General features: G+C 43.9%; 1 protein-coding gene across 9 annotated transcripts in view; it reads left to right on the forward strand.

Annotated features, from left to right (window-relative positions):
* TDP1 (tyrosyl-DNA phosphodiesterase 1) overlaps positions 1 to 26,642 on the forward strand; it is an 85,379-nt gene that overhangs the window by 29,739 nt on the left and 28,998 nt on the right. For 3 of the 9 annotated variants that reach the window (XR_009563184.2, XM_060295177.1, XM_030883600.2), the window contains exons 10-13: positions 699 to 881; positions 1,501 to 1,549; positions 3,759 to 3,825; positions 5,337 to 5,444. Coding sequence is in view for 8 of the 9 variants with exons in the window: in XM_060295177.1 (XP_060151160.1) it covers positions 699 to 881; positions 1,501 to 1,549; positions 3,759 to 3,825; positions 5,337 to 5,444 (407 nt within the window). In the remaining variant the exon portion in view is untranslated. The other 6 variants (XM_060295178.1, XM_060295180.1, XM_060295183.1 and 3 more) reach the window with 6 other exon arrangements.

Consider the following 26,642-nt stretch of genomic DNA (forward strand, 5'->3'; position numbering starts at 1 on the left):
ATATGAGCTCCACTGGGGCAGGAACTGCGGTTTTTGTTGTTGTTGCCATCTCCAGCCTCTAGGAAAGACCCTCAGTATGTGTTTAAATGGATAAAATTTCCCAGTATTTTCTGAATTGTTTCTGCAGCTTTGCATAAATATCAGACAAAGCAGGAAATGCAGGTCAGTCTTCTGCAGTACTTATGGTAGTATGTATCTATATGTAAATATATTCCCTTTTATTTCCAGAGCATCACAGCTGCCTAGGCCCCAAGGGTTAAACCTCCTTCAGATGATACGAGTCAAAATGTACAATAGCTTGACCTCCTAGTATTGTTTAGGTATGTTAAACCATTGCAACTTCAAGGCAAAAATCTAATTTCCTGTGGCAGGTTGGTGCTTTATCTGACATTGCTACTAAAATGGGTCTTCTTTTTATTTTTTTTAATCTGTTTTTGCTTTTAGTACAAATCAAAGAATTTTGGAAGAAGAATACTTGTGTCCACTTACTCAATTAAAATAAAATATCTTCAGTGTTTAAAAATATTTCCCAAAGAAGGAAAAAAAACTACACATGGGTATGAACTTGGTTGCTAATATTTTCAGCCTTTCCTTGTGAACGAGGCATTCCAAGGGCAGAAAACCATGTTCTGAGTTGTCACAGCATTTCTGTTCACGTGTTTGGAGTAACGGTAGCATTCGTTTTTATTCTCTCACAGATTCTGAAAGAGCACACCTCGTCCATACCTAAAACAGAGTCCTGGCCTATAGTAGGTCAGTTCTCAAGCGTTGGCTCCATGGGGGCCGATGAATCAAAATGGTTGTGTTCTGAGTTTAAAGAGAGCTTGGTGACACTGGGCAAAGAAAGCAGGGCCCTAGGAAGTACTGTTCCTCTTCATCTGGTGAGTGTCCCCCTCCTCGAGGTCACTGTTCTTATCCTCTAGTCCAGGGGAAGAATCAAATCAGTCCTCATTGTCATAGAGAGATGTTTCATTCCGTGGTTTGGGGATGGAAGCAGCAGGCCCTTAGCATAGTCATTTGTAATCAAGTGGCCCTAATATCATTTGGTGCTGGGAGCTTGCTGGTTTGCTCAGAGCTCCATCTCAGCCACAGACTAGCCTGCGAATTCTCCATTCCTTCCTTGAGGTCGTCAAGCCAAGGGAAAAAATACTTGATAAAACATTGCCAGCAGAATTACAAGCATTATTAGTTTAGAGACCTTTGAATTAATAATTTTGCATTCAATTCAGTGTTAATTTGTCATTTCAGAGGGAAAAAAAAATACTCAAATGGAAATGTAATTTTCTTTCATTGACTATAAATGCTTTCTGTAGTTTAATTACTAGAAGTTTAATTTTTTTCAGTAAGATGGGAACTTGTTTAAAATTTAAAGCATGTTTTCTAAGTCTTTAGGTATTTCTAATTGAGATTTTCATTTTCTTAAAAACGAATCTTCATTCCTTTTAACAAATAGTTCTTCCATGTGGTAAATTCCAAGTGTTTTGTTTTGTTTTGTTTTAGATCTATCCTTCAGTGGAAAACGTGCGGACCAGCTTAGAAGGATATCCAGGTAATTGTTGGGGAAACTGTCCCGATTGTATTTTGTGTTTGTGTATATTTCATAAATGCCCTGGTAAACATTTTCTTTTTTAATTTTATTGGGATATAGCTGATTTACAATGTTGTGTTAGTTTCAGGTGTACAGCAAAGTGATTCAGTTATACATGGCCCTGGTAAACTTTTTAAAACAAGTAATAAAAATGCCTTCCTCCTTGAGACCAGAAAAGTGTTGGTTAGAAATTTAGAGATTATTCTCTCTTAAATAGATAAGGATCATGACAGTAGGTAATATTGAGCAGTGCTGTGTTCCAAAGATGATGCCATGCAGTTGGGCAATTTGTGTGTTATTTAATCCTCACAATAATGCTCTGAGTGATTGATATTTTTACCAATAAGATTGTTCTCACTTCTGCTACCAGCATATTGGTTGTCCAGACAAGACGTCCGGATAAAACCAGCTTCCCCTACAGCTGTGTGTCATACCTTTCTCTGACCTCTCTCTCCCCACATCCCCCCCTGCCTGAAGTACTGTGTGGTTCTTCCAGATTTGAATTCCAGTGACAGATAATATTGAAGGTCCGGAAATTATGCTTAATACTGAGATGAAACCTTTGGTATAACCCAGTTGATACATCTTGTCTTGCAAGAGCTTCATCTGTAAATCCTAGGACTGTTTTGTAGACATCTTTCAGTCTTGTCCTCTATTTCCCTTATGTCAGTGCTGGGCACTAAACTTATTTAGAATTCAGCAGCCCCCCCCAGATAGTGCATTCAGGAGGTATTAACCAGAAACCCAAACAGGGTAATGCCTTGGGAAAAGGGGAAGTCTGATTGGCATTTGCTTATGGCTGGAAGCAGAGTGCTCTGAATTAGACCAGCTTAGTCCATTCATTGCTTATCAAACTACATGTGACCCTGCCAGGAAAATCTCAGTAGAGTTTGGAGTGTATTAGCCCATTTGTTGCTTTTTTTTTTTTTTTGGCGGTACGCGGGCCTCTCACTGTTGTGGCCTCTCCCGTTGCGGAGCACAGGCTCCGGACGCGCAGGCTCAGCGGCCATGGCTCACGGGCCCAGCCGCTCCGCGGCATGTGGGATCTTCCCGGACCGGGGCACGAACCCGTGTGCCCTGCATCGGCAGGCGGACTCTCAACCACTGCGCCACCAGGGAAGCCCCATTTGTTGCTTTTTAATGGCAAGCTAAAATTACTTCACTGAGACTCAGGGACATGGTGATTTTCTGGTTGGTTTGGCTGCTTTTTTTTTTTTTTTTTTCCTCCTTTCTGTACTTCTAATAGGCTAGATCCATGCAAAGCATGTTTTTCAGTAGGGAAGAACTTGGTAGTTTCAATAAAGCTATTGGGTAACTGGTCCTTGAAACCTCAGCTATGTTCTTAGTTAATTTGTAGTGGGAGATACAACATGCCTTATTCGATATGTCAGGAATTTAAAGCCCTCTTTGGATATAGATTACTATGGAGAAGTTCTAACGTGTTTGGAAAGTCACTGATGAATCTACAGGGAACTTTCTTCCTTTCAAAGAGGAACAAAAATGGCTTCTAATTGTGTTTCCACTTGGAACTGTATCTTCGTTCTCTTTGTAGGACTGTGGCTTTTAGAATTCCTTTTTAAAAATGTACCTGTTTACTGAACATTTTAATTTAGTGATCCTTTTATTTCATTTGTAAGAATCTGTGTAGCTAGGACAAAGTCTATTTGGAGATATCAGTGTAAAAGGTGAAGGAGGCAGGAGAACCAAGTTTTTATCCTGGTGTGCCTTCCCCCGAGTGTCCTGGTCTTGGGCAAAAAACAGGTGCACCAAACCTCATCTTGCAAAATGTGGCTAAGGGTGTCTCATCTGCATGAGGACAGCAGGATGGGCAGAGATTCATTCTCTGGTCTTTCCTAACATTTCAGATCTGTGCTATTATAGATGTTAAATTTCCACCACCACTACCACCCCAGTGATTAAATACCTTTTTCTATTCAGATAGTAAACATTTACTATTTGACGCGCATATCTAAGAAAGGAAACCCCATTGAGAGAGCAAACCCAAAGCAGGTTTGTTTAGCCATTTTCTTTCAAAGAACTATTCCATAAGATGAAGTAAGTAGTGGTTTTCTTTTACCTTCCAACTGTTTGCTGTAGATTTTCTTCTTAACAAAGGATCCTCAAATTATAGTCAGTAATTTTCATTTTTTAATTTTTCTTATTTTAAAAGCCGGGGGCTCTCTTCCCTATAGCATCCAGACGGCGGAGAAACAGAATTGGCTCCATTCCTATTTTCAGTAAGTAATAGGTTTAGAATGCTGCCTTTGCTTCTTTAGGGTAAAATAAGAATGTTATTTGTCAGTATGATTTTTTTTTAAAAAAAAGGGCCTTATATAATATGGCTATATTTTTTATCTGCATATGTTAGTGATAGAAATCATTTAAAACAAGGTTCTGAACATTTCTTGGAAATGTTTTTTAATACCAAAGAGTCAAATATTGGCATACAGAGAAAAAGGTAAATAAAAGAACATGTTGGGAAGTTTCGAATTTACATAAGAAGCATTTTCGTCCATATTTCCAAAATATGTCATCCTTCCGTCTACACATTCATACGCTGTGAAACCACAGGCTTACCGAGGGAAGAATCCACGCCACTCTCTCCAGGGCACGGGGTGCCTTTGGCTTGTTGTAACAGTCAGCAAGTGGCCGAGTGTTCAGGTGAGCGGGGTGTCCTGCGTCCTCTTCTGGCTGCAGTGGCTGCACATCCTGCGTGTTCTAGGCCAGTTCTAGTTTCATACTTGCTTCAACAAGCATTCATTATGCTGGACGCCAGAAACGAGGGCAGATTACATTTCTCTAGCTTTCAGTCTGGGAGTTCCCTGGTGGTCCAGTGGTTAGGACTCCACGCTTTCACTGCCAAGGGCCCGGATTCAGTCCCTGGTCGGGGAACTAAGATCCCACGTGCAGTGCAGCAAGGCCAAAAAAAAAAAAAAAAAAAGCTTTCAGTCTAATTCAGTACGCCATTCATCCTGGAGCCTTTCTTTAATGTTTTCTTTGGAGATGTTTGGTTTTGCAGAGGACATTTTTAAAAATTGAACTCCTTTCAGTATTGTCCTCATACAATCTAATAACGAATCTACCTAATCCTGATTTTACTCTTGCAGACAATCTGTTTTCTTGAGGGACCATCCTCTTATATTCATAAGTAAGGATTGTTGCCTCGTAATATAGGTCATTTTTTTTCCCATGGAACTGTAGTCCTAAAAATGTTGGAAACTTAGAAACCAAATTCAGATATATGAATATCAGCATTTGACTGGAATATTTCTGAATTGTCCCCCTGCCTTTCAGCATTCCATTTTGATATTCATACTGTTTGTATTTTTCCCATTTTGTATTTTATTCTTTCAATAAGCATTTGGTGAGCCTCTTGTACTCAGTAACATGCTCCGGGAGCACAGTTCCTGCTTTCAAGGAGACCAGATGTGCATACATGCGGTTAAAAGCACAATAGAAATAATATGTATGTGTATTCATAACAAGATGGGAAGGCCATACGAAAGGTTACAGTGCTTTTTGTAGGTGGTGGTAAATTTTTCTTCTGCGTACCTACATTCTAAAATGAACATGTGTTATGCTGTTAGCTGAGTACAGTTTAAGGAGATATCACAGGTCATATCACAGAGAACAATGTACTCACTGTTTTTTAGATGATAGGAGTTTGCTTTTGAGACAGTTTCCTCATACTAGGACTATGACCAATTTATATTTTCTAATTAGTGATGTGTGTCTTTCCCGTCACTAGCAAATGGTCAGCTGACATGTCAGGCCGCAGCAATGCCATGCCACATATTAAGACATATATGAGACCCTCTCCAGACTTCAGTCAACTTGCATGGTTCCTTGTCACAAGGTACGTAGTTCTTACATTCCTGATGGGAGGAGTTGTTACAAGTGTATTTGTAACTCCTGCTAAGAGTACTGAATAGGGTTCCAAAAAGTGACTTTGTGGATTGTTGTTAGTTTTCTTTGTGTATGTGTGTGTCTTATATGAGCCTTATTTAAAGTAGGCCCTTGACATGAATCCCTTGGTAGAGGGATCATTGCCTGATTTTACTTATAAGTGTAGATGTTTACACGGTTTGCATAAAGTTTGTGTTTACTTCTGTATTTAATACTCCAGAAATAGGAATTAAGCAAATTGACATTTGGAGTAAATACAGAAGAAGAATAACTTGGTGAAATTAATATTCCTTAATTATTTTCTTCTTAGATAAGTGAAACTTGAGCAATCAAATCTCTTTGTGTTTTTTTTAAACATCTTTATTAAGATATAATTAACATACTATAAAGTTTACCAATTTGAAGTCTACAATTTAATGATTTAGTATATTCACAGAATTATGAAACCATCACAGTAATCCAACTTTAGATTATTTTTGTCACCCCCTATAAGAAAGTCCCTACCTATTAGCATTTTTGTGTCTGTTTTTATAACAAGCTATAAAATAGAGCTGGACTAGAACTTTAGTTCCTGGCTTCTAATCTACAGAGACCATTAGGCATCTCTTCATAATTTAATAACACAGTTGATGCCAATAGCATAGCAACTAATTAAGGTATCACAGAGTAGAATTATTTCTTTAATGATGAACAGACTTTTAAACAGAAGTTTAAAAGCTTTGATGAACACACTTTTCAACCAAAGAACCACTTAGAAGCAACCAAGTTACTTTCCTAGTTTATGGAAATTAGTGGCTAACCTTTGCCCCCGGCTCCAGATACGGGTCCGAGACTAAACAGTGTTAGTGGTGGAGGTTAGATGTGAGAGAGGCTTCCCAGACGTTTCTGAGGAGCCATAGCACAATGGGAAAGCACACTCCTGAGTCCTAAAGATCGGACTCTTCTGTTATTTACTAGCTCCGTGAACTTGGGAAATGTATTTAACCCGAGGCTCTTTCCTGTTGTATAAAATGGGAAAGGTGATGGCTGCCTTTGGGGGTTATTGTGAGAGTTAAATGACAGAGCCCAGTGCTGGAGACATATCAGCCCATGACATGAGAGCTGTCGTTACACTTGTTCAAGCTCTGCCCTCAAGGCTGTGAAGGATGGCCAGGGGAATTAGTGCCCTTCTCTTTGCTGTGTGCCTATAAAAAGAGAAACTTCTGCCTGTAAAGAGTAGGTTACCTGAGTATGAGACCTGAACTGTAGATCCCCTGGGTGGAGAAGTCATTGCCTGAGACAGATAGGAAATGCCAGGGAGAGCAGAGGCATGGAGGCCGTGTGGCCCCTCTGTGGGCGAGGAGTTTGGGCCTTGGTGAGTGGGAGATTGTTACTTCCTCCCCCAAGTGTATTTTAAATAAAACACACTTGAGAAAGCTAGATTATTACCAGTATTCCTGAATTCAAGTGATGAGAAATTAAGTTATAATACTACCCAGTCTTCTGTGAAGTTAACCAACAAAAACATGAATTGGGGCCTAACGTGGATCCTTGAACAGCCTCCCAAGTGACCTGGATACTCAGAGACCACATTTCAGTGTCAGCTCACCTATGTGCTCAGTAACTGTCTGTTAAACCAGCTTACTAAGTTGCAAGGAGAAAAACCTGGCTTTTAATACTGGTTCTGTCACATCGTGATGCTGTGTGTGACCTTTGCTTCCTTGTATATGCTGATGAGTCAGTAGGACTCAATGAAATTATCTACTTGCTTCTGATTCTACAACGCTACCGTCGGAAGCATTGCGGAGTGGTAGGCCATCATACATCCCAAGGGCTACTTTATTACAAAGCTTGTTGTTTTGCTCTGTGTTGAGTACCTGAAATGATGTGACATTTCCCTCAATCAGATCTGACAGATTCTCTACCCATTATATTATGTTCTTATACTCATCAAGGCTCTTACTGAAATCGTACCACTTTGCAGCAATGTTGAATTGAACCTGAAGGCTATCCTTCCAACTTTGGTTAAAATCCTCTTAACTATTAGCAGAATGTTTTTTCTCAAAATAGGGTGAGAGGGTCAGAGTAATATAAAGAAACATATCAGTCATTGGGGAAAAGTGGTCTCGTCTAGCATCATGGGTTTTTTTGGCTGAGAAAACAGGTGCCCCAAGAAATTAAGCATTGAAAAGCGTGCAGCTCACCTTTTATCCACAGAGTGATCAGAAGTGATCTCTTTTACTCCCCTCCTGCCATTAGGTAGACTTTTCCTCCAAGATGTTAGTGTCGAAGTCTTCTATGTAAGAGTGCTTGCTGTGGGTCTTTGAGGGTTACTAGAGATGGAAATCCTGGTGCCGGGGACCCAGGGATAAAGGAGAGGAGAGGCTGTTTGGAGGGCTGGCCTGTAGGATAGAAATGGAAACGTTGGGTCCTGGGAAGGGAGGGAGGATTCCTCTCACGCTGCCGTGTTAGTCAGGGTTCTCCAGAGAAACGGAACCAGTAGATGAGATACACAGAGAGGTATTTTTATTTTAAGGAATTGACTCGCGATTGTGGGAGCTTCAAAGTCCGGAATCCATAGGGCCAGCCCGCAGCCTGGAGTCTCAAGTCTCCGGTCCTGTGTTGCAGTCTTGAGCCTCTCTTTACTTTCCCTGGAAAAGACAATTTGGGGATTGTTTTTCCTCAAAGTGGAGTGAAAAGGTTAGATGTGCTTCACAGAAGTTGCATGAGATTTACTGATTATGATTTAAGGGCACTAAGGGAGGTTGAGATTAAGTTAACCCCGTGAGTAATCCTTTTCTATGGGCTGAGTTTCATAGTTTAACGACAGTGTGTGCTCAGCCCTGGGAGCACGACTGGGAAAAAGAGTGAGGCGTGCTCCTGCCGTGCAGGGGCTGCCGGGAGAGACGATGCTGGCCCCTCGTCGTTCCGCTGTGTAAGGACCAGTGTTGGAAACATTTTCTGGCGGGAGCAGGGTCTGGTTGTGTGAGAGACCACCAGCTAAAGATAAGAAAGTGGTATTTCATGTAGGTCTCAAGGTAGGCCTGGACGTAAACCAGGTGGATTGGGAGGGGAATCTGAGCCGAGGAGCTAGGGGACGAAGGGCACAGAGCTGAGAAAGCCCATGGGGCTTTCAGGGAGAATCTGAGTGAGTCCATGCAGCTAGATGAATAAAAACAGATCCAGATACCTTCAGAACAGATCTTCTCAGACAAGTGCACCTGTGTTCTTGCGCTTAAGTCCAGAAAGCATCTACTGTCAGTTGATTCATTTAATATTTGGTGGCGGTTTTGTACTGTGAATGTCTGCTGTAGTACTGACTGGCTTAATTATAACTTGCAAGTTAATTGAAGAATTTGAAATTTGTCTTTGTGAATCTGTGGCTTCTAATTTTATTCTGGAGCACCTAGACCAAAAACTATACTTGCCAAGATGTTTAAAGGATAACAAGTAACATTCATTCAGGGATTTCAACACGCCAGACGCTGTTCTAAATGCTTTATGTACGTTTATTCATTTAATGCTCAACAGCTCCATGAGGACTTGGAGAAATGAGTGGTTGAAAAGGCTGCCCGTGGTCACACGGTAGTAAGTGGTAGAAGCAGGATTTGAACCCCGGGCCTTTGGCTCCACGACTGGCACTCTTCAGCTCTACCTTCTAATGCCTCTTAATTAAGATACGGTTTTAGTGCTCCTGTTTTCTGTGAAGACCAGTTAGATCAAAAGAAACTGCAGCACATTTTACTTTGTTATGTAAAGGAGAAAAAGCCCCCATAGCACTCCAGTTTTATGAAAGGATACCTGAGAAATGTAACTTCTATAACAATTTAGAACATACTTAGAGCCCGCTCTCCAGCCCTTTCATAACAAGGGAAGGTACAGATCCCAAGTATAAGTGACATCTACTAGTAACTCCTTTCTTTTTTGTTTCCAACCTTATCTCCCAAACCGAGCTCATCTATCTAGAAGGAGGTTCCTTTCCCGTCACCCCTCTTTGCCCCAGAGGCACCTGCCCACTCTCATCAGGCTTGAAGCCCAGCTGTCCTCTTGTGCTCTTCCTTCCTTGGAGCGTTTACCGAGGTCCTTCCTCCTGTGGATGCTGGGCACTCGGGATAAAACAATAAGAAGATGTACGTAGTGCCTTTGAGATGCTCAGAATCTCAGAGATGTCAGAAGCCAGACACAGAAATGATTTCAATAGAAAGAGATCAACTGTATTCTTGACGTGGGCACGTGGACGCTTTCGAAATAGCTAACAAAGCTTACTCGTCCTTCAGATGTCTCCAAGTTTCCTTTTCTAATCCCTGGACTTCTGAAATGATTGCCTGTCTGCTGTCCCATCACACAGGTCGTCCTCTTCCCAGGCCACCTGTCCTCGTTGTCCATGACCATTCATCTTTCAGAGACACGGGTCTTCCTCACCGTCCCATGTTCAGAATCCTCGCCCGTTTCCTGTAAGCTGAAGTCTGGAGTCCTCCATTGGCATTCAGACCCTGGCCACCCCATTTCCACCTTGCTTCTCCTGTACTTCCTGGCGGGAACTGCCAGCAGCCGCCGGGCTGGCCTCCTTTGCCCCTGAAGTCATCCTGCCAGCAGCCCATGGAGTCCCCTTTCCAGATGCCTTGGTCCTTTTCCTCTGCCTCTCCAGCTGCTGCTCATCTCGTCAGTATTGTGCTCAGAGCTGGCCTCTTCTCAAGGAGGCTTTGCCAGCCGCTACTGGTCTCTGCCTCCTGCACATCCTTAAGAGCACTTGTGCGTGTGCTTGGGAGCTCACTGTTCTGTCTCATCTTGTAGAGAAGAGAGAGTATGAGCTTTACATCATCAGACGGTCCTGGACGAGATGATCTGTCTACTCCTGAACGAGTCTTTTGCCATGAACAAGTTTCTTAACCTCTCTGAGCCTCAGACACCTCATCTGCACAGCAGCCACGAGGGTGTGAGGTGCCACGCTTGGTGATTTGACCCACAGGCAGAAGAGTTCAACTTTAAGTTCAGAGCGGTAAATTCACTGATAAAGTATAATGAAAGAACTGGGAGTGGAAGAGCACAATCTTGACACACGGGTCACTAGTGATAGTCCAATGCGTGTGGCCCCTCCGTGGTATCTACTTCACCCTTAGAATGAGAGGTTCATGCTCTCATGGGATTTACATTAGGACCAAAGAGGTTCTGTCAAACAGCTGGTTGTATATGTGTTATGTAATTGCAGTGTAATTCTGTCCATTCTGCATAAGTAGATTTTCACCCAGCAAGGCCTACACTGACTTTCAGCTCTCAGCTTAAACGTCACTGAAACTCTCCTTGCTTCCTCAGCCTCCTGGTGTCCATCTGTCCAACAACTCATGGCACACATATTACTTATTTTAGCCATTGCTCTTTCCAGACACTACTCTGTTCCAGGCAGGGTGTCCATATGCCCTGGGCTTCTTGCATGGTCTATGTTGTTTCCCTTTCAGTGTGGTTGCTTGTGTGATCACTGGCTTCCCCTCTCACCTCTGAGCCAAGTCCATTTCTGTCTTGTTCAGTGCCCTCCGGTGCCTGGCATGGAGGGGCGCTCAGCACAGATTTGTTAACGAGGAATCGAACGAAGGCCAGGATGGAGGCTGTACCAGTGAAAGCACTGCCTAGACTTTGTGCGTAATTGACTGTGGGAGATGCTTCAAAGGCAAGTCCTGGGCTTGGGGTGTGGCTGGTAGGGAGATGGGGGATGGTCACCATCATCAATAGAGAAGTCAGGAAATGAAACTGGTTTCAGTGGGAGAATGGTCAACTCGATTAGACTGATTTATTATAGTGGGACGGTCAAGTGGAATTGTCTATTGGCGATGTTGCACTCAGAAGTTCGGTGTACACATGGTATATTTTGGAGTTCTCTTTGGAACTGATCATGGACACCCTGAGCCTTTGTGGATGGTCAGGGAAGAGTGGAGCACGAGGTTGGTGCCTGGGAGGGGAGGAACATACAGGGACTAAACATCACATTAACCCAGGGTTCCACTGCCACACAGGTGAATTGGATCCAAGCCTTCCCTCCTGAGTTAAAGAACAACTAACTGGTCACCATCTTCCGTGAAATAATCTTCCTTCTACCTAAGAAATGTTCTGTGTTGTATTTGGGGCATCATAAAGTTTAACCATTCATTTCAACACGTATTTATTGAGCACCTGCTATGTAGCAGGTACTTTGCCAGGTGCAGGGAGTGCAATAATAAAATGTGATCCTTGACTTTATGATGGTGAGAATTACACAAAAACCAAGTTTATATGTATCCAAATGGTGATAATTGCTCTAGAGAAAAATAAAGTAGAAGAATAATTGAGGTGCACAGTCCTTTACTCAAAGTCCTTGAGACAAGATGTATTTGGAGCATGGAGACATAGTATGGTACATATACCATCTATTAACATCCTTAGTGGTGTTACAAGTAGCCTCATGTTAGCTTAGGTCAACTTCTGTCACCTAATGAGTTAACAAAATTCAGTTTTGCCATTAATATGATAAGTTAGGTAATAGCTTAATTTCCAAGTTGGTTTCGGTTGTTTTAGATTTTCAGAGCTAACGTAGTGCTTACGCTAAGTTCCAGGCATTCTTCTAAAAGCATAGTCCATACACACACATACGCTCATGTAATCCTCATAACAGCCCTACGACAGAGCTGTTAGTCCCCTTTACAGATGGGAGAACTGGAGCACAGAGAGGGTCAACAAGCGCCCAGGAGCCCAGTAACATCCTCAGGCACTATGCGATCCCTGTGTCAGGAAGGGAGGCTGCTCACGAATAGGATGGTCAGGGAACGCCTCACTGACGTGGTGACATTTAAGCAGAGACCTGAAAGAAGCGAGGGAGCCGTGTGGGTGGAGAGCTGGGGGAAAGCGTTCTGGGCAGAGAGGCGGAGTTGGGGATATTCTGGTTTGTGATGGAGAAACCAAGTGGGTATTGCTGGAGTGAGTGGGATTGGAGGGCCGGGGAGGTCAGAGCAGTAACTGGCACTTTGGTCAAGATAATCCTTCGTTGTGCAGGATTGTCCTGTGCGTTATGGGGTGTTTAGTAACCTGGGCCTCACATACGAGCCACCATGTCACCCTGAAAGCCATCCAGATGCCCCATGCCTTTCTAAATATCCCCTAGATTGTCTCTCCTGGTGGATGGTATTGTCGTCTTTGAGAATAAATTCAGAACTCTGTGAACAACTGATTTATGAGTGCTGCTGTTCTTTCATTTAATGCATTTTCCTACTTTAGAGTGATGAGGTGGGGTTGTAGAGAGAACCATGGATTCTAGTCTAAATGAAACGATAATGCCAGCAAACCTTGCAATCCATCTACAGAGTGGCAGACGTATTATGTTTTAAGAATGGGGATTTTAGTGAAAGATAAATGCATCAAAAGCTGCATGCATTTAACTCCCTTTTTTTTTTTTTTTGACACTTTACTACTTTGATCTATTACCCCTCCATGTTAGTGTTCACGTTTGGGATGAATAAATACCTTTTACTAAAACAGATTTCCCAGAAAAAAATTATAACAGTAATAAGCAAGCTGGATGATAAGCAATGTGAATTTTGACTCTAACCTAAAAATGAGACTTCTTTTTTCTAATAAGCCAGATTTGCATGTCCAAAGAAGTGTTGCCCTTCAAGGTGGTCACCTTTTGAAACTAGATATTTTATGAAGAATACTGCCACTGCTCAAATCCTTTTGCCACTCTTTGGAATTTCCTTCAAAATGAGTTTACATGGCACATTAACGAGTACTGTTTCTTAATAGACATGCTTCTGTTCTAGGCCTTGTATAAGGTTATTGTTGCTTTGTAATAAGTTACCACAAACTGAGTGACTGAAAACAATGCAGATTTAGTATTCTGCAGTTTCTGTGGGTCAGGAGTCTGGACATGGGTTAGCTGCACAGGATCAAAGTGTTGACCAGGGAGGGCTATGATCTCCTCTAAGGCTCAGGGTCTTCTTCCAAACTCACTGGTTGTTGGCAGAATTTAGTTGCTTATGGCAAAGCATAGCCGTTTGTTTCTTCAAAATCAACAGGAGAATCTCTCCTCAGGAAGGACCTAGTCCCTCCTTTTAGGTTTCACCTGATTAGGTCAGGCCAGCCCAGGATTATCCCAAACCTTTTGATTAACTTAAAAGTCAAGGGATTAGTGACCTAATCATGGGAATGAAATCCCATCATACTCACAATTTTTGCTCACACTCCAGGGGAGGGGATTATACTGGATACGTACACCGGGGGCAGGGGCAGAAATCTTGGGGGCTGTCTTCCAATTCTGCCCTCCACCGGCCTCATTGGTATTCATTACCCAGCTTGATTCATCCATCTTATTCTCCAGTCTTGACTTGAAATAATTTCTTACTATTTTTAAACTTGAGGTTTATTTTCCATAGTTAAGGGAAATGCCCCTTGAATATACTCAAAAGACTGAACCTCAGGCTCTAGAGGCTGTTTAAGAAGTGAAGTTCTAGCATTATTTGGAGCCAAAGAAGGCAGCTTTATTGGAGTGAGGTAATAACCCTGCAGCATGATGGCTTTGGAGAACCACATTCACTAGGATGTGTAGAGTTGTTAAAAAATAATGATAGTAAGTCTTATAAAAGATAAGTAGGATCCTAAAAGATCTAATTTCCAAAAAAACACAAAAACCCTCATCACTTTAGAAGTGTACTTCTCATATTTCCTATAGTGTGTACATAATGATCACTGGTCATTTCTGTACCCATCATAAGTAGAGGATGTTGGCTTCCTGGTCATACGGACTTGTTTTTACCCAGTTGACATTTCACAAATGTGGAAACTGGCTTGAAGATCAGGGACTGAAATCTTATAAAAATGCTAGCCTTAATACAGTTTTCATCTTCTGTTTTATTTATCCTTTTAAATACACAAAAATCACAAAGTTTTCATTTCCTCTCTTTCATGATGTGTTGTGATTGGGATTCTGACTGAAAACCTTTTTTATAGATCCTGGGTAGTGTTTTAGTATAGAGCTGCCACATCACCCAAATCTGCACTAAAACCATTTTTAATGAAGTTTCCGCGTGATTGGACTTGTATATGTTAGTTTTTGTTCTACTCTAAGAGAAAATGAATTCATAATTCCCATACTTTTTTTCCTACGAAAATGCTCTTCCTGACACTTGGTAATTTTGTGCAATGTCTGTTTTCTTTCAGACCACTAAGTATAGCACCTAGTACAGTACCTGGTCTGCAGTAGCTCAGGAAATTTTGAATGAATGTGTGGTATCCCTCTTAATCTAACTACAGTACCGTTCATTTTCTGACCGCTTCTCAGGTTTAAGTATGTTTTCCTTTCTGTACTGTCCAGAACACTTAAGCTTATCCTTTTTTTTAACTTAAGCTTATTCTTAAGGTTGGTCTCAAATCTTCCCCTTTGCAACTTCTTCTAGCTCAGCAGACATGATTCATTGTTTTTCCTTTGTGTTTTCAAGCACCTCTTGCCTGGTCCTTTTACATCTCCCTTGTTGGTCTTTGGGCATCCATTGGCCTCAATTTATTATGAGCTGCTTGAGAGTGGGTGCCAGGTCTTACTCACCTTTATCCTCAGCATCTAACACTGTGCCCAGCGTATGGTTAGGGACCAGTACGTATTTGAATCAGTGCCCTTTTCAGAACTTCTGTTCAAATAAATTATATCCACACATCATAGAACAAGGGTGTGCAGAGCAGGTTTGTCATCCCACTCCTGGTCCCCAGCCATTCTGCTCAACCCCAAACCACTACTGCTAGTTTCTTAGCTTTAACCTCATCAGCCCTTTCAAACTCAGGTACCTCAGGTGATGATTTTATCCAATCAGCCATCATACTGTGGAGGAAATGGCCCTGAGGTAGAGTCCAAAGATCCATGTCCTAATTCGGGATTGCCGCTTACTAGCCTTGCCTCTCAAATTTTGGGGAAGTCATTTCATTTTTTTTTTTAATTTTATTTAATTAATTTTTTTATACAGCACGTTCTTATTAGTTATCCATTTTATACATATTAGTGTATACATGTCAATCCCAGTCTCCCAGTTCATCACAGCACCACCACCACCCCCGGGAAAGTCATTTCTAATCTGAGACTTTTCTCACTTATGGAATGCTCAGAGGAGGAAGATAGGAAGTAAGTGTGAAGGTTACCCATTAAACGGTATGAGGTATGATGATGTTAGTCAACTACTTGGTTTTTACTGGCTACTGACAACCACGTGTTATTATTAAGGTCATGTTCATTAGGCCTCTAGGGAGTCAAGAAAGCTTATCAAAACTTTATCTGTTTTGTTTATATGACATATGGATGTGTAGTATGTGACCTAAAGATTTTCCATAGGTATAGCCTTTTCTCAACTCAATGTGGTTAAGTTAAAAACTGGTCATAATTATTCTATATAATCAAGGCAAGTATATTCAGCCAGAAGAATATGTTCAAAGAAACTTAAAACTAGCACTTTAGCTTGAACTTATTAGAATGTTTTATTGGCTGGCTTTTGTCTGGTTGCTGTTATGGAAAGCTATTTATAGTTCTCCATGCTACTGTGAAATCATCCTGTGTTTGATGGACAGCCTGTTATGGAATTATTGGAACATAATGACAAATACAGTGTTTAAATTTTACCACAGGACCAAGCAGGCAAGAAGATGAGCTTGAAGAAGCAACCTTGGCTGAGAAGATAGTGGCTAGGAGTAATTGGCAAACCCAGTGAGAACAATTATGAAAGCTGTGCATTGTGGGTGGGCAGAGAGCAGCGATCCCTGTTACAGTTGCCTAGCAACCGACAGGCATTGCAGGATGGTCGGGATGAGTAGAAATGTTAGTGCTGCCACTTCAGGGGAAAACAAGACAAGTGCTTGACTAGAAAACGACTGTGGCTTTTTGAGGAAACATAAAGGAGACTCTCCCCCCCTCTGCTTTTCCACATAGCTGTGCAATGTTTCTCTTATGTCTGTTCCTTTGATTCTGAAACAAATAGTCTTTTTCCTCCTTTGTCTGAGCTTTTTGGTAAAAATCAGATTGGATCACACAGAAAAATATTCATAGATGTCATTGGAGTAGACTTGGTTGCCTGGGGCTACAGCTCCAAGTTGGTATGTCTCAAGTACTTGGTTACAAATAATGGTTATTATCATTATTATTATTATTATTATTATTATTATTATAATATATGAAAGTCTGCAAATGATTTCCTTTATATGTTAGAGATGATTCAAGGTCCCTCACTTTCTTGCATTCTGGTACAAGTAGACCAAGGTCAGTACATGCCGCCTTTCATGCTCGTGGGAGCAAGTCTCCTGAAGCACTATCCCTGATGGGAGAAAGCTTGAGACCCCCAACCTAGGGCCTCTAGACCCTTCGTACGCTGGCATTGCTAGTGACAAGTTGTACCTGTGGCTAGAGATGACGAGGTACGGTCTGGGAGCTCTGCACCAGGAACTGGCCTCCAGAGAAGACACCTCACAAATGATAACAGATACTTGTGTGGTGCTTACTATATGCTGACTCATTTAATGCTGACTCATCTAATCCTCCCAGTTGAGATCTAGGTACTATAATCCTCATTTTAGAGATACGAAAACTAAAGCATAGAGACCTTGAAAAACGTGGCCCAGTAGGCAAGGTGGTAGAGCTAGGATTCACACCCAGAGAGTCTAGCATGAATATTTCTTGCCTGTGTGCCAGACACTGCTCTGTGCTTTGGTGATGGATGATGAACAAGACAGGCATGGTCCCTGCCCACAAGGAGCTTGTGTTCTAGCTGGTGTAGCCCTGTTGCCTTCTGCTTCAGGATCAGCACTGCTGGCTAAGTCTCTGGCGAGAACACGCAGCTCAAAAACTCACCGCAGCCCCCTTTCCTAAGAGCAACTTGTCAGATCGTGCTTCCTCCCCGCTAACGGCCTCCAGCACTGCGGAGCCAGGCCTTTCCCCGACTCTTCTCTCCTGGCCCTTCGATGAAAATGTTCTGACTTCCTACCCATCGCTTTGCCATAGCTTCCCCACCCTCCACCCCCAACTCAGTGAAGGTTGTGGTTTCTGCCATAGCTGTCATTTGTGGCCCCTGCTGCGCAAGCTCAGATGACAGTGTGGCTGGCCGTGAGAGGCCTGATGCTGCTTTTTCCTAGCCTTTGTGTGTCCTGCCTCTGTTAGTCTTTTGAGCATCCGGTCTGTGCCAGGCTTTGGTAGGGTCCAGTGCTTAAACCTTCCAGGTTCTCCTAAAACACTTCTTCATCCTGGTCGTCAGTTCCCACTTGCTAGTCAACATCCGGGCACCTGACAGATTTCTCGAGCGCCTGAGTCCTCTGGCTTCTGCCCATCTACACTGTTCATACCAAACTCAACCACCCGCATAGTGGTTCATGCCGCCTAGAGCCTGATCTTCTGGATGTACCTGTCGTCCCACATTGCTTTGAAGTCCCTTATCATTCAGTCTTTTGCTCATCTGCTCTTCCTTTGCAGATGCACATTCAGTACCTATTCTTGATACCATGGTGGGCCTGTGGGCCTGCAGACGTCCCCAAGCTTGGGATATTGATCACTAGATCTGCCCATCTACCAAGAGGTTGATTGGGATGTAGGTAGGTGTGCGCACGTGTGTGTGTTCAGGGGAACTCACAGTTTACCCTGTGGCAGTTCAGGGCATCTAGGGTGGCAGTAATGCAGGGGTGGTGGTTCAGAGAAGAGAGAGATCACTTCTGCATAAAATAACTAGATGAAGCTTTGGGACGTGGCATGTTTTGTGTTTGATAGGCCGAGGTGGAACATTAGGTAGAAGAAATCATGTACTTGAAGTCCTGAGGCAGGGGGCGCTGCCAGAGGGGGCGGTGGTCTGGGCTGGCACGGAGAGCTGTGGGGTGGGAGGGCAGCCTGACCAGTGGATGGGTCAGGGCTTGTGGCGCTGGCCTGATGGGCAGAGGACTTGAGGCTTCGCAGGTGGGGAGCACTGAATGCCTTTGAACAAGGGAGTGAGATCGCCAACAGTGTTTTGCTGATGTTACTGATAGTGTCTGTCCTTGTTCAAGGCTTTATAACTGATGTACTGTTCCCATGATAAGGCCATCCCCGTGCCCTCTGAGATCTAAGTGGAGCAGGTATGTTATGAATGTAGAAACAGGTGCAGAGCTGAGGCTGCTCATCGAGGACATGGTCGAACCAGCACTTGAACGGCTCTTTCTTCTAAGTCATGACTCTTTCTGGAATTGGTTTATGGGATAGAATAGAGGAAATAAAGCATGGGGGCAGAGAAAACTACTGAGAGACTGGTGTAGAGTTCCAGACACAGACTATAAAGTTGGCCACAGAAGGGAAAAGCAGAGGGGCGTTCGCAATAGAAACCTTGCAGAAGAATCCAGAGGAACAGGCTGATGAGAGCAGGGCGGGAGGAAGCTGGAAGAATTGGGTTACCTGCAAGGTTGTGAACGGAACTCTCTGGGAAAGTTACAGATGCAGGCAGAGTTCATGGAGCTGGTCGCTCACCCCAAGGAGGCTGCCCCTCATGCCGTCTCGGAAGGTTTTTGTGGAAACCACTTGTTGGCTCTGCAGCATCAGTACTTGGTGCTATTGGCTGTGAGGTTCCCAGAGGCTAACCCCCTGTGGGAGCCAGGGAAGCAAAGGCGAGGTGCTTGAGCAATGTCACAGACTTTGTCTGGGGGCTCAGGGAGGGATCTTCTTCAGAAACCTTTCGAGGTCTCTAAGGGAATTGACCAAATACTGGCTATTCATCGGACCTTTCAGTGCTACCTGGATTATAAACAGCCCACTGCCTGCAGCCACACCCTTGCTCTCCACAGCTCCTTCCGTTTTCTAAGCTGTTTCCCCACGTGGGTAACCAGGGGCTAGACTAGATCAGTGGTTTGGGGCCATGGTCCCTGGAGCCCTAAGGGTCCTGGAAACCACTTTCAGAGCTCACTGTCCTGCTTTAAATGTTTCCTTTGAACAAAGGACTCTCCAGGTTAAAAAAAAAAAAGTTAAAAATATATTACGGTAGATAGCCTCCCAGAGCCTATTCTAACAAAATTTCATGGATCTGTTCAAAGTATTAATACTTTACAAATGTTTCCTTTGTGCCATGCTTTACAATTTCCTAAGCACTTTTTAAGCCCGTGTGATTCGATTTGTGGGATCAAAGAGAGATGGATTCTTTTACAGACTAAGTTGACCGCTAGGCTGGACTGTGCCGTGGATTGAAAGCTAGGCTTCCAAATCCAGATTCAAAAGGGGGTCGTAACATGCCTGTGACTGAGAAACAAAGTGAGGTTGCAAGTGGATTTCTCAGTCTGTTTGGTGATCTGTCAGAATCGTAACTTGCAAAAGCGCACACCCAAGTATCTTATCTCTTCTAGACTCTGCTCTTGCTTATCTTTGGAAAAACATGGGTCATAATCATTTTTGTTTTTCTTTTTCTGCTGGCATTTCTTTGTTGATACATTGTATCTATAAATCAGATACCAGCCCCCAAAACACAGCTGATGTGATGTGTTCTTTTTGGCACTTAATCTGACAAGATTGTTGGACATCTGCATGATTGGTTTAATTTTAACCATGCTTTTAAGTTCCTGGCACATTATCACTCATATCTGTATTGAAAATTGGGGGGCATATGTCTGTATCAAGGAGACCAAAATCCTTTGGACATCCTTTACAAAATAAAATAGAAGCTCACTGTATCTCTGCCTCGGGAACTTGTGATAGGATTTTTTTTTTTTTTGCGGTACGCGGGCCTCACACTGTTGTGGCCTCTCCCGTTGCGGAGCACAGGCTCCGGATGCGCAGGCTCAGTGGCCATGGCTCACGGGCCCAGCCGCTCCGCAGCATGTGGGATCCTCCCGGACCGGGGCACGAACCCATGTCCCCTACATCGGCAGGCAGACTCTCAACCACTGCACCACCAGGAAAGCCCTGTGATAGGGTTATTGAATCAGTGAAGCAATCTGATGAATGGTTTTTGGACCCATCTACCACTATAACCTAGGATTAGGAGGCCCAAATGGACCTGCCTTCTGGAGAATTCCATTGCTTGGTGAGTCACACCAGAGAGAAGGACCAGAGTCAGCCTCCCATAAATTTAGCCAAGTATTCAATGATGGTAATAGGTAGTATCTGTTAAGCAACATGTATGTGCCTGGGGCTTTACACACCTTCTCTGATATAATCTACACATCACTTTTATGAGGCAGCTGCATTACCAGACCTTACAGGTACAGAACTTGAAGATGAGCAGTGTTGGCTGTAATTGTGATTGAAAAGTATGTGAGCTCAGATTCTGCTCTCACCCACTGGCCTACTGTGCCTCTCCTGCTTACTTGTCAGTTAAGACTTTTTCCCTAGATTTTGTAGTTTAAAAGTTTTTAATTCTCTAACCACAATGAACAAAATAGTCTTGATAAATTGTATCTTCTAAGCCTTTGTGTATTAGTCTCTTTTCTCAAATTAATTAGATATTTCCTGCCCACCTAACATCTGCAGGATTCAGTCCTGGGAGACATCTGTGGGCTGGAATAGCCATCAACAGCTTCTTGAAAGAGCTGGAGGAGAAAGGGCTCAGTTATCCCCAGGAGTGGGTAGTGGAAGGCATCACGGACAAGGAAATGGTGTTTGTGAAGATGTGGAGGCAGTCAGTAAATCCATTTAGTTAAGGTTAGGGGAGTCAAGAAAAGACATGCTGCGGAATAAGGCTGAAGGGGGGCTTCCCTGGAGGCGCAGTGGTTGAGAATCCGCCTGCCAGTGCAGGGGACACGGGTTCGAGCCCTAGTCTGGGAAGATCCCACATGCCGCAGAGCAACTGAGCCTGTGCACGACGACTACTGAGCCCGCGCACCTAGAGCTGGTGCTCCGCAACAAGAGAAGCCATCTCAATGAGAAGCCCGCGCACCGTGACGAAGAGTAGCCCCCGCTTGCCACAACTAGAGAAAGCCCGCGCACAGCAACGAAGACCCAATGCAGCCAAAAATAAATAAATAAATTTATTTTAAAAAAAAGAAAGAAAGAAGATTGAAGGGCATAAACTTGGTCAGACTGTGGAGCTTCCTAAATGCCAGGCTATACATTTGCTTTATATATGCTTCAGGAGAAAGGATGCATTGATACTTGGAGAGCCACTGGAGGAAGACATAGAATGAGAAACCAGAGACAGGGAAATCTGTTTGGATCTAAAGTCTGGGGTGGGAAGGACTGAACTAGGGAGATCTTCTTGGAAAGAGAAAGAGAATGTTACAAGAGGTTAAAAAAGCTTGATATCTGACTACACAGCTGCCAGTGGAGCCGGCAAGACCAAAGTCCCTGAGATTTCTGAGCCTGACTGAGATTGTGGACAGAATCGAATTCAAAAGAAAGCTGGTTTTCAGAGGGGAAGGCATGCTGATAGTTTTCGGTTTTTGGAGTGTTGGATTTGGGGTAACCATGTGATATCCCAGTGGAGAAATCCAGCTTGTGGTTGCAGATGCCCATTTGGAAATTTGATGATCAAAGTTGGACAAGTCTGAGCGTTCTCTTGTTAAAGTAACGGTTGCAGCTGGTGAGTGGGAAAGTCCCTGTGGGAGGGAAGAGAGAGGAACCAAGGGCAGAGCAGAAATTTAGAGGGTACGGTTCGGGGTGGAAAGAGCAGCACATCTGAGAGAAGCTGAGTCAGAGAGCTGGGAGAGAACCAGAATAGTCAAGTGGAGGGAAAGCCAAGGAAACCAGAGGCAGGGGAGGAGGAGACAGCCACATCAGCACAGCAGAGAGGTCTACAGCGGTAGCTCAGCCGCGGCACTCCTGAACATCTGGGGCCGGGTCGTTCTTTGTTACGGGGCCGTCCTGTGCATTGTTGGGTATCTCGCTGCGTCCCTGGCCTCTAGAAAATGTCCCCAGACATTGCTAAATGTCCCCGAGGGGCAAAATCACCCCCAGTTGAGAACCACTGGTCTAGAAGCCCATGAGGTTTGGCAGTGAAGAATATTATTTGAGTGGAAGGCAGACAACAGGTTTGGAGGGGAAGAAAGGGAAGCTGCCAACACCTTGTTTTAGCCTAGCAAGACCCATTCCAGACTCTGACCTCCAGAAGTGTAAGACCAAAGATTTGTGTTGTTCCAAGCCAGTAAATTTGTGGCAATTTGTAAGAGCAGTGGGAAACTAATGCGCACTGTATATCAATAAAAAAGACAAGTGACAATTTAAAAGTGGATAATTGGCAGAATTAAGACATAGTTTTAGAGAGAAATTTGGCAGAATCCATCAAAATTAAAGATTCTTTCCTTGCATGTACCTAGATACAACTCACATCCTTTGCAGTGAGAACATCTTCTGTCTTCCTCAAAAATAGTTTTTCAGTACATAAAAAGAAACAGAGCCCAAGCACAATACAGGAAAACCTACAGCAAATGCAAAGGGGAAGGTGACTCACAGTGTCGTGTGTGTGTGTGTGTGTGTGTGTGTGTGTGTGTGTGTGTGTGAGAGAGAGAGAGAGACAGGCACGCAGCTGTGGGGTTTGAGGACAGGGTGACAGCAGCACGAGCTCGAGTTGATCGTTTTCCCTCCTCGTCACCCCAGCTGCTCCATCTCCATCCTCTCTCACGTCCACTGTCAACGTTCTGTTTATTGCATCTGTCTGTGAGAGCATCTGCTCCTCCACCCCCGTCCTCCAGGATGCGTGGCTAAAAGCTCGGTCTGTTAGGCATCTCTGCGCTCTGGGCAGCCACTGCCAACATCAGGTACCAACCGTGAAAGAAGTGCTGTATCAAAGGACGCATTTCCCGAAGCAGCAGTCATCCTCAGGGATTCAGACATCTTGCAACAGAATCTTAGAAGTAAACTCCGTCAGCCGCTCCAGTGCTCAGGCTGGGGTTGGAGGTAATGGCTCCTGCTGCTGCTGCTATGACATGTTAAGCTTTCAGATGCCGTTGCAGGGTCGGCCCAGAGATCACCTTCCTTGCTCCCTTCTCCTTTCTTGCGTGGCTGTTTTCCCAACACGTTATCGTGGATTTTATCTTCACGGTTGGAGTGTGTAGGTGGAGGGACTGAGTTAGTTAGAGGCGAGTGTGGACATCTCTAGTCATTGTAGACTGTTGTCTAGAAAGGGAATTTTGGCCTCATCGGCTGAAATCCCTCATTCTAGAGACGAGAAGCTAAGGCCTGGGAGGAAGAGGAGTGCCTTTGGGTGTCTTTGTGGGCGATACCCTCTTTCCTGATTTGGGGTCCAGGGAGCTGTTCTCAGCATTGGCCTTCCTTTCTTCACCGTGTCCCTTATGTGGCATTCCTGTGCTTTACTGAGCTTTCTTTCAGGAATTCTCTGTTATACATTATTAGTTTGAATTTACTCTTAAAACTTTAAACTGTGGGACAAAATTCCCATAGTGTGGGCTGAGGTCAGATCTCTAGTTACAGCCATGCTCTGCAGGCCATGGCAGAGAACTGACCACAGCCGAGCTCCTGGTCATTAAGGGGCCCATAAACTGCCCAGTTGAATAACTGACCGTTGGTCAGCTTAGCAGGGGCTCAGGAAAAAAACATCCCACCCTGTGGAGGCTTTGTAACGTGTCAGTTTTACACATTTTGCAGAGTCCCTTTTCTGGGCTGGACCAGGGCTGAACCACATTTTGCAGAGTCCCTTTTCTCCTACGTTTCCGGTTAGTTTTCTTGTATGTTTCTGGTTAGGATGGGCCCCAAAGGAGATTCTTGTGGGGATTAGAGGGCAGATGCGAAGGGCACTGTCGATAACCCACACATTGTCACCTTGGGCTGGCTCACCTTCTTGGCATGAGGTGGCAGCTGGCCCTGCATTGCCGCGTTTTCTCCTGGTCCTGCTGCAACTTCTCTAACCCTGGACCTCGCCAGGTATGTGCGTTTAGCTCTGGTGAGGGCCCGGCTTCTGCAGGACACCCTACCCTCAATGCCAGAGGCAGCACGAAAAGACATGGTTTGAGCCTGTATATGTGGCTTCATCTCGTTGCCTGTGGTTCTGGCTTGTCCTCCACTGTGTATGCATCCTCTGGCTTCTGTCCACCCTGCAGACCTCAAGGTGCGGCTCTAGGGCAAAGACAGCAACTGGCTTTACTGGCTCTCACAGCTACTTTCCTGGCTGTGAGAGCCAGGAAAGCACAGACTGCTTTACTGGCTCTCACAGCTACTTTCCTGATGTCAAATTCTTGTAAATTACATACATTGTATATTTCACACACACGCAGAATGGTTCTGCTTCTCTGGTTGAACCGTGACTAATACACACCTCCATCCCCCAGAAGCCACTGTTTTATTCACCATTACTTTCTTAAAGGCTTGGGCAGAGTTTCTGATGGACAGTACAACACGGGACATCCAGAATCACCCTCTGAAGTTCTCCAACTTACAAATGTTCGATACCCCAGAGAATGCAAAGTCAGTTCAGACCCCAGCGCTCTTAGGTGATGAAGCACATCCAGTACCCAGAATGAAAGTGCAGCACTGGGGGGAGAAGCAGCTCAGGCCAGCAGGGGATAGAAGTCATGGAGAACTGAGCTTGAGGGGTGGTAGTGGCCACAGCAAGAAGCCAGGACAGGCAGTAGATGTGGCTCCTGGATGGAGAAGACGAGAAGCTGGAACTCCTTTGGCGTTTCAGGAGTAAACAAGCTTGTCATAAACAGCCCTGTGGTGCCACCGTGCCTCTGCCAGACACTGGCGGATGCCCATCCACACACACAGCAGGCGGGTCAGAGCCTGCAAATATATACCCCACGTGCTGGCCGCCCTGCGCACCAGTGATCCAAAGTGTATTCAGAGTGTAAAGAAGTATCAAAGATGCTATTTCAAGGAATAAAAATTTATCACCTAGACAGCCTACAAGAGACTTTTAGTCTCATTATTCAGGATAGAGTTTAAGGTTCCAGATGCTTAGAATTCTCTTAGAAGCCAAATACAAAGGAGAGTTGCAGGAAACCGTCTGAGGAGATGTTCTCATGATCTTCATTGATCTTTACCTTGGAATAAGCCCTCAGATCTTGGGATGTTGAGGAAAACGTGACTAGTGAGGGAAGAGTGAGAATAAGCCTTCCGGAAAGTGCCTCTCGCCTATAATGTTCTGCCGACAAGTTGAGGGAGTTACCGGGAAGGCGATAATCTAGAAAGCTGGAAAAATTATTCATAGGAAGACGGCTTCCACCTCACGCTCACTGATTGGTTTTGCCATTAAACCTGTGTCTCGGCCCAGGCAGTCACTTTATGTTACTAACAGGCGAGAGAAATAAAAGCAGGCTGTTTTTCTAGAGTCGTAATATCACTTTATTGTCAACTTCCCACTTCCTCTGCATTGTATGTCTTTGTGACACATCACTGATAGTGATGTTCATGATTGTGGCTCTTGGGCATCAAAGAAAGGTCCCCTGTCCTCAGTGTGGTCCATTTAAGAAGGTAGGGAGGTCTGTGAATACCCTTATTTTTTTTTTTTGAAGTTGTAGCTTAATTGCTTTAAGAGCTTCCTTAGCTCTGATTTGCATACTCCTTGTCTGTTCCCATAGAATGCTGAGCAGAGATCGTTCTTTTCACCTCACTGACGCCTGTTTCTCCTTGACTTCGATCCCCACGACAGCAGTCCCAGCCCTTGGCTCAGGAGAGTGGTTGATGCCCCAGTGAATGAATCTTTAATGAATCTTTCTGTTATCCACAGAGTCAGGCTTTAAGGGTCTAAATAGCTGAGGTTTTACTCTCCATTCTAAAAATGAGATAGAATTTGGGTGAGCCTAATTGAAACAAATGGTCCCAGTGAGTTTACGCTGATTAATGGATGGATGAGAGCTCTCGGCCTGATTTGCTGCAGGAGAGAGTTTCTAAAGATGCCTCGGAGCTGTTTCATCTCTGCTCCTGGGCATCCTGCTCGCATCTTGGTGCCTCCGGTCAGGTCCAAGCCTCTTCCTCCCACTGCATCGTGTGATTTTCAGCCGTATCTACAACTCTTTGTCCACATAAAACATGAATCTAAAGGCACTGTTTCTTTCTGGATACAAGTACCAATCTAGTGCCCTTGGAGCTGTTTTCTTTTGATTGAAAGTAGAAATTAGCACTCCCTGGCCAAAACCAAAGGCAGAAAAGGGAATGTGAAGCTTAAGATACTACTCTGTAAGATTATATTGACAGAGGTTTTTTTAAATTAAAGTATAGTTTATTTATAATATTAATTTCAGGTATACAATATAGTGATTCAGTATTTTTATAGATTATACTCCA

This window comes from Globicephala melas, chromosome 2, assembly GCF_963455315.2.
Source record: "Globicephala melas chromosome 2, mGloMel1.2, whole genome shotgun sequence".
In the NCBI taxonomy this organism is placed as follows: domain Eukaryota; kingdom Metazoa; phylum Chordata; class Mammalia; order Artiodactyla; family Delphinidae; genus Globicephala; species Globicephala melas.